The sequence below is a fragment of the Salmo trutta genome, unplaced genomic scaffold (assembly GCF_901001165.1).
Source record: "Salmo trutta unplaced genomic scaffold, fSalTru1.1, whole genome shotgun sequence".
Lineage (NCBI taxonomy): Eukaryota > Metazoa > Chordata > Actinopteri > Salmoniformes > Salmonidae > Salmo > Salmo trutta.
The window spans coordinates 178,073-186,434 of record NW_021822351.1 but is presented as its reverse complement, the minus strand read 5'-3'; the positions used below and the strand labels follow the sequence as shown (position 1 = coordinate 186,434).

General features: G+C 42.4%; 1 protein-coding gene across 2 annotated transcripts; it reads right to left on the bottom strand.

Annotated features, from left to right (window-relative positions):
• Positions 1–3,419: 3,419 nt before the first annotated feature.
• On the bottom strand, positions 3,420–7,683 carry LOC115181932 (piggyBac transposable element-derived protein 4-like). Of its 2 annotated transcripts, none has more exons than XM_029743625.1 (4): positions 7,326–7,683; positions 6,777–6,815; positions 6,114–6,228; positions 3,420–5,424 (listed from the first exon to the last, which is right to left on the bottom strand). In XM_029743625.1, the coding sequence occupies exons 1-4, from the start codon at positions 7,468–7,470 to the stop codon at positions 3,627–3,629; spliced, it is 2,097 nt and encodes a 698-aa protein (XP_029599485.1). In that variant the 5' UTR covers positions 7,471–7,683; the 3' UTR covers positions 3,420–3,626. The 2 variants fall into 2 exon arrangements, with proteins under 2 accessions (XP_029599485.1, XP_029599486.1); XM_029743626.1 differs by having other exon boundaries at positions 7,338–7,683.
• Positions 7,684–8,362: the final 679 nt, after the last annotated feature.

Genomic DNA, 8,362 nt, shown 5'->3' with positions numbered 1-8,362 from the left:
ATCAGAACAGCAGAATCTGGTAAGATCAGGGGGACTAGAGGGAAAAACTAGATCAGAACAGCAGAATCTGGTAAGATCAGGGGGGACTAGAGGGAAAAACTAGATCAGAACAGCAGAATCTGGTAAGATCAGGGGGGACTAGAGGGAAAAACTAGATCAGAACAGCAGAATCTGGTAAGATCAGGGGGGACTAGAGGGAAAAACTAGATCAGAACAGCAGAATCTGGTAAGATCAGGGCGGACTAGAGGGAAAAACTAGATCAGAACAGCAGAATCTGGTAAGATCAGGGGGGACTAGAGGGAAAAACTAGATCAGAACAGCAGAATCTGGTAAGATCAGGGGGGACTAGAGGGAAAACTAGATCAGAACAGCAGAATCTGGTAAGATCAGGGGGGACTAGAAGGAAAAACTAGATCAGAACAGCAGAATCTGGTAAGATCAGGGGGGACTAGAGGGAAAAACTAGATCAGAACAGCAGAATCTGGTAAGATCAGGGGGGACTAGAGGGAAAAAACTAGATCAGAACAGCAGAATCTGGTAAGATCAGGGGGGACTAGAGGGAAAAACTAGATCAGAACAGCAGAATCTGGTAAGATCAGGGGGGACTAGAGGGAAAAACTAGATCAGAACAGCAGAATCTGGTAAGATCAGGGGGGACTAGAGGGAAAAACTAGATCAGAACAGCAGAATCTGGTAAGATCAGGGGGGACTAGAGGGGAAAACTAGATCAGAACAGCAGAATCTGGTAAGATCAGGGGGGACTAGAGGGAAAAACTAGATCAGAACAGCAGAATCTGGTAAGATCAGGGGGGACTAGAGGGAAAAACTAGATCAGAACAGCAGAATCTGGTAAGATCAGGGGGGACTAGAGGGGAAAACTAGATCAGAACAGCAGAATCTGGTAAGATCAGGGGGGACTAGAGGGAAAAACTAGATCACTTTTAGTCCACACACAGAGACACATACAAAGCTCTCCCTCACCCTCCATCTGGTAAATATCAACATTCCTCTATCCTCCTGATTCCTGCTACAAGCAAAACCTGAAACAGGAAGTACCAGCTCAATAAGGAAGTGGTCCGATGAAGCGGATGCTCAGCTACAGGAATGTTTCACTAAAACAGACTGGAATATGTTCAGGGATTCATCCGGTGGCATTGAGGAGTTTACCACATCAGTCAACGGCTTCATTAATAAGGGCATGGATGACATCGTCGCTACAGTGACCGTACGTACATACGTATATATTTGAGACTGTTTGACAAGCACAATCTTGGTCGACCAACAGCCTGTCGACCAAACAATCGACCAGCTGACTAAATGGGGTCAGCCCTTATAGCCATTGACTCTTGAAGAATTTAACTAAAAATGCCTCAAATGTTTCAACTGTATTACCCCCATCAGAAACCAAAACATAAGCTTGTTTAACGCCACTGTTGGTAAACTAAACACTGTATAGCCTCAATCTGGTTAAAACTATAATTTTGACCTTATGGATGGATTCTAGAAACCTGGTTAAACTATCATTATGACATCATGGATGAATTCTAGAATATACTATATATCCTAGAAATCTGGTTAAACTATTATTATGACATCATGGATGAATTCTAGAATATACTATATAGCCTAGAAACCTGGTTAAACTATCATTATGACATCATGGATGAATTCTAGAATATACTATATAGCCTAGAAACCTGGTTAAACTATCATTATGACATCATGGATGAATTCTAGAATATACTATATAGCCTAGAAACCTGGTTAAACTATCATTATGACCTCATGGATGGCCAGTCTTTGTATTCATAGTGTAGTGAATTCAGGGGGTAGCCCTGAGCTGAACTCAAACCTGGGTCCAGTGACTGTCAAGCCAACACCTTATAACTGTTACGCCAAGATGTCTGAACTTCTTGACGAGGTCGCTAGGTGTTGGGTTACAGTTGCTACAATAGCTTTCTCTATGAATTTGAGAGTGGTTACATTTCTCCTTCCCCCATCCCTCAGCTGTTTACCAAACCAAGTCTCTGGGCAGCCATTTTGTTTCTGTTTAAAACCTAGGTTGTCCGTTTAACCTCTTCTGGATGGGACCCTTCATCTCATCTTAATTTCCACCTAAAATGACCCAAATCTAACTGCCTGTAGCTCAGGACCTGAAGCAAGGATATTGTTACGAATCCCTTTGGCCCTGCAGTCTAGGGGAGATGGAACTGAGACCCGTAACATAAATCATGCAAATTATAATAGTGAAAAGTAACAGTGAGAACAAAAACCATAGACAACTGAAATCTAACCTCAAACACTAAAGGTTTATTGTTTAAACACACGGTAAGGGGGGGGTGTGAGAAAAGGGGCTGAGCGAGACCCAAGCAAAGAAACAATAATCCAAAAACACCCCTAAGCTAGACTAGCCTATTTCCACCACAGCTAGCTAACTAACCAAAAATACAGAGGGTGGTCCGCCCAGTTCTAACTAGGGTACTTAGACACAGTATTCCTACGGGTAATGTATGCCCATGGGCGACTTGTCTTGGTACCCCCTTTTCCCACCAAACAAACAAACAGTCAAACAACAAAACTCACTGGATTACCGGACAAATGTGACATGTAGTTGCAAAAACAAAAGAGATCAATACAGAGCTAGAGCTGGGGACACAGAGAGAGAGAGAGCTAGAGAGAGCTAGAGAGAGCTAGAGAGAGCTAGAGAGAGAGAGAGAGAGCTAGAGAGAGCTAGAGAGAGAGAGCGAGAGAGAGAGCTAGAGAGAGCTAGAGAGAGCTAGAGAGAGAGAGAGAGAGAGAGAGAGAGAGAGAGAGAGAGAGAGAGAGAGAGAGAGAGAGAGAGAGAGAGAGAGAGAGAGAGAGAGAGAGAGAGAGAGAGAGAGAGAGAGAGAGAGAGAGAGAGAGAGAATGAACACAAAGATTGATCACAGAGTGAGAATGAGCTAGCGAGAAATTGATCTGGGGAGAAAACAACTGACTGGGTTTTTAAACCAAGGGAAAGGGGCTGTGATAGGTTGAGGGAAAAGGAACAGGTGTCTTCTGATTGATGACTGATTGGGGAGTGATGATTGTCACCTGTGAGGAGGAGAAGGAGAGAAAAGAAACACACACAGGATCCGTAACAGATATGCATATTCTTGATACCATTTGAAAATAAGTTTGTGAAAATGTGAAATTAATGTAGGAGAATATAACAATATTTTATTTAACCTTTATTTAACTAGGCAAGTCAGTTAAGAATAAATTGTTATTTACAATGACGGCCTACCCCGGCCAAACCCGGACAACGCTGGGCCAATTGTGCGCCACCCAATGGGACTCCCAATCACGGCCGGATGTGATGCAGCCTGGATTCGAACCAGGGACTGCAGTGACGCCTCTTGCACTGAGATGCAGTGCCTTAGACCGCTGTGATACAGCCTGGATTGGAACCAGGGTCTGCAGTACTTCAGACCACTGTGATATAGCCTGGAATCGAACCATGGTCTGTAGTACCTTAGATAAGGGTCAAGTTAGCAGCCAACACTGAACTAATGTCATAAATGCACCACAAGCCACACACAAAGTGAGAAGAGAAAAAAAACTATTTACAATTAGATTATTATTTTTTTAAACCCACAGTCCTCTACACCAGGTTGTGCTGCTGATGCCAAGTCCCATAGCAGTCTCTTTCTGCTGTGAAGCAGAGGGTAACAGAACAAGTAGTGCAGGTGATGGGAGATTTCTTGTGGCACAGAATACAACGACGCCTCCCTGCTTTGCTCTTTTGGCCCTGAGGCACATTCAGGTCTGCAGTGATGTATTTTGGCAGGTGAACACCTCTGGTGACAGGAGTAGAGGGGACAGATGTAGAGCGGACAGAAGGTGCTGCTGTGGACTTTGTGCCGTAGCCAGAAAGCTCCTGGATGAGCAGCTCTCTGAAGGCTAGCTGTGTCATGGGGGTCTGTTCACAGCTCTTAGCCATTTCCTTATGAAGGATGAATGCATTCACCACAGCAATGTCAACGAAGTGATAGAACAATGTCCTGTACCATTTCATTGTCTTGTGGAGAACACTGTTGTAGCCTATCAGAGCGTCTGACAGGTCCACACCTTCCATGCTCTTGTTGTAGTCCTTCACAGCAGCAGGAATGGGGACATCATTTGTGGTCCATGCCCCATTAGCGTCCTTCACACGCCTGACGACGTGATCGCCACTGAAGGATTTGTGGATAGTGGTGCACATGACCACCTCTCTGGTATCCATCCACTTTACAAAGAGCAGGTCATCTTTACGAATCCATCTCATGGTGCCCCTATCAGCCCTCTTAGGCATGTCGTTTACTTTTGTTTTGGGAAAACCTACTCTGTTGGTACGAATGGTGCCACAAGACCATACATTCAGCTTCTTCAGGTCTGTAAACAGGGTAGGGCTTGTGTAGAAGTTGTCCACAAACAGTTTGTAGCCCGTCCCAAGCAATGGAAAATCCAATAATTCCATAACGACATCATAACTAAGTCCCTTACCAGTGGCTGAGATGGATTTACCCTCGTAAACAAAAAAATTCCAAGTGTAGGCACACACAGAATCGGCCAATACAAACAGTTTGTAAGCCCATTTTGTTGGCTTGTTACGCATATATTGTTTGAGACCAATTCTAGGCTTTGAGGCTACCATCCTGTCATCTATGGACAGGTTCTGGTTGGGCTGAAAATGGGTCTTGCAGGCCTCAACCATGCTGGGGTAGAGAGGTTTGATTTTGCAGAGCCTATCAAAGCTTGCTGTGCCTCTCTTCTTGTCATTGTCCTCATCAACTTGTGGGTCACTGATATGAAGCGCCCGCGAGATAGTTAGAAACCTGTTAGAAGACATGACAGTGGTGGGGAAAGGCAGTTGGTAGAGTGTTGACGATCTCCAGTAGTCCTTCAGGTTTTTCAACTTCACAAGCCCCATGTAAATAACCAGTGAGATGTAACAGTATAGGTCTTGGATGGAAATGGGCTTCCATGCCTCTTTCTTGCCTGCTTGTTTCTTAGCCCCATACTTGTTGGTGTTAGACACCAGCGAATCCAGAACTGACAAGGAGAAAAACATCTGGAAAAGATGAAGGGGGCTGTACTTTGCAGTCATGTCCAGCTGAGGTCCTGGCTGCCTTTTAGGTTGAAATGATGGTGGAAGTGGCTCCACGTCATCCTCTAGCACAGTGTGCCAGCGGTCCTCTGCCTCGCTGGTAGTTACCGCTGGTTCACTGGCCCTCCTCCGCTTCTGGGCTGACCTTATCACACCTCTAGATGGCCGGGCCGGGGTGGGTGTGGAGCCAGAGACAGCAGCAGCAGGGGTCATACCGGAGGAACCAGTTCCTACGTTTGAATGAGTTGGGGATGGAGGACTGTGGTCTCTTTGGAGTGGCACCCAGAGGTCATCAGAGTCAGAGTCTCTACCACTATTGAGGATTAAAACACATTCAGTTAGATCTCAAATTTACTGTTATTTATTTATTTTAGTAGAGGTGAGCCCTGCATCAATACATTACGGGTGAGCCCTGCATCAATACATCAAATACACATATCTATAAACATATATATTATATAGAGTATAAGGAACATACACATATCTATAAACATATATATTATATAGAGTATAAGGAACACAATCACCATGTATAAGGAACACAATCACTAATGAAATATGTTGACCAATAAGACAGTCAAAAAGCCACAGCATGTCATAGCCAACATAACATACAATGTATTAGCATAGCCTATGTGTATACCTCAACAAGGTTGAACAAGGCACACCTGTTAACTGAAATGCATTCCAGGTGACTACCTCATGAAGCTGGTTGAGAGAATGCCAAGAGTGTGCAAAGCTCTCATCAAGGCAAAGGGTGGCTACTTTGAAGAGTCTAAAATATAAATATATTTTTATGTGTTTAACACTTTTTTGGTTACTACATGATTCCATATGTGTTATTTCATAGTTTAGATGTCTTCACTATTATTCTACATACATACATACATACATACATACATACATACATACATTACATACATACATAAAAATCTCTCAAATTAATATGCAACCATTTAAACAAATGCATTAGCACGAGAAGCAAAAACCTATTTTACTTACTGATCTAAAAGTGGATCTTTTCCTTCCAAAAACATTTCTTCCGCGCTGGAATCATAACTGTGGTCACTCACAGATTCGTCATCCATTCCATCTGTGTCACTCTCCCGGTCAATTTCTGCAATAATATCATCAAAATGTTTATACTTGGATTTAGTAGCCATGTTTAACTTTTTCAGCTTTGAGAAAAGTTTGTAGAAGAGAACGAACTGCTGCGTAACGTAAACTACCGTACGTCCTGTTTCCGTTCACATACTGCTGGAAAGCCCAGCTTATTGGCTATCTAGCTAGCTATGTTTCAAAACGATAGGTGGTCATTGGACCAAGACACTGTCAATCAAGTGAACACAGCTCGTCTCATTGGTGCGTAATGATGGTTGACCTTCATGGTATAATTGATGTGTTGCGTAGCCAATACGTAATGTAGAATGATGAAACAAGTTTGGTTGCCTTCTTGAGTGTCTGAGGATTGCACAGGAAGCTAACTTGACCGGGTTAAACAACGTTTTGCAGATTAGATTTTCATAAATTGTTTTGTTGCAAGTTGAAAGAGTCAGGAATTCATGCAAAATGCTGTATACAACATGGATTTTATCAAACAAAACTACTGGGACCCTCAGGATGACAAATCAGAGCAAGATTACTGAATGTAAGTACATTACTTACCGTCAGAGCAGCAACTGTCCAGACTTCGAGACACTGATCCTGTAGAAGTTAAAAAAAGCCACAATCAATCAATCTGCAGTTGAAACAATAACAAAGCTGTAATTCCACCACTGTTTTGGTAATAAGATGATGATGGGTCTGGAGAAATGTAACTACTCTCAAATTCATAGACAGACCTATGGACGCAAGGACTGACCATCCATGATATCAACATTATAGTTTTAACCATGTTGAGGCTATACTGTGTTGGTTTACATTTAGATTGTTTCTAAACATTGGAGTAAAAAAAGCTTATTTTGGATTCTGACAGTTTAACTCATGAGACATGTGTTATAGGCATGTATTATATTTAAGCAATAAGGTACGAGGGGGTGTGGTATATGGCCAATATACCAAGGCTACGGGCTGTTCTTAGGCACGACGCATCGCGGACACAGCCCTTAGCCGTGGTATATTGGCCATTTACTACAAACCCCCGAGGTGCCTTATTGCTATTATAAACTGTTTACCAACGTAGTTAGAGCAGTAAAAAAATATATTTTATCATACCCGTGGCCTCACCCTCTACTTGTTTTTGTATAGTGACATCCTCCTCTTCCTTTTCCTCTTTCACAACAACGTTCAGCCACAGACCCTCTTTCTCCGTCCAGCAGATCTCCTCTTTAGCAGAAGGTGAGTAGCTTAGTGAGCTCATGGTCGGGGATGTTAGCTAGCTAGGCTAATGCTAACTTAACCAGCCAGCTAGATGACTAATAACAACAAAGTAATAATCGGATAACTAACTAGACGACAGAAGTGGGTTTAAAACACAGTGGCTAATATACACTAAAGCATCTAAAGAACTTTATCGGTTCGGCTATTTTGTGTAGCAAGATACCGAGGGCTGACGAACTGTTGTTGCTGTTGAAAGAAGAGTTCCGTCCACTACATTATACGTCACACTAGCAGCATCGCCTTAAATTCTCACACCGCCATCTGCTGACTGGAGTGGGTAACGCAGTTGAGTAAAACGTATATTATAATTTTCAGACAAGTTAAAGTGTAGGAAGCATGAGTTTTTACCCACCAATGTAACAACAGTGTGGTTAAAGACTTAGTAACGTAGTTGCAGTCACGATCTGGTTTCCTATATGTACAAAAGTACAAATGTTTTGTTACATATTTATTAACTTATTTCCGGCTATCTTCTATTCTACCCACAATGCAATATTTTGCAACGTCATATTGATCTACTCTGTTGGTTTGCAGTTATAATACTGAGAAAGTTCCAGTGAAACTCTCTGCTTTATATCAGGAGCTTTTCTTTTCGTGCTCCTTCATTTATAAGCATAATTTTTCTCCACACATATATTATATATGGAATAATCGGGACATATTATATAAAAATACTTCTTGGTTTTTAGAATATTGTTTCCTAAATAATATCCTATTGGTGAGCCAACTGGTAAATGCAGAGGATCTTTTACTTCGTTGTAAGGAATTCTGATCACTTCACCTAAACATTTTGCAATCATTTTAGATGTCATTCCCTCAGGTGTTGCTTTATTATTCAGGAACGTGTCAAGACCTGACCCTTAGAGCCTACC

Excerpts from the sequence above, each read along its gene's own strand:
- LOC115181932 (XM_029743625.1), bottom strand. The coding sequence starts at position 7,470 with ATGAGCTCACTAAGCTACTCACCTTCTGCTAAAGAGGAGATCTGCTGG. Across the intron at positions 6,816-7,325 it reads AGTAGAGGGTGAGGCCACGG|GATCAGTGTCTCGAAGTCTG; the intron begins GTATGATAAAAT and ends TAACTTCTACAG. Across the intron at positions 6,229-6,776 it reads GGACAGTTGCTGCTCTGACG|AAATTGACCGGGAGAGTGAC; the intron begins GTAAGTAATGTA and ends ATATTATTGCAG.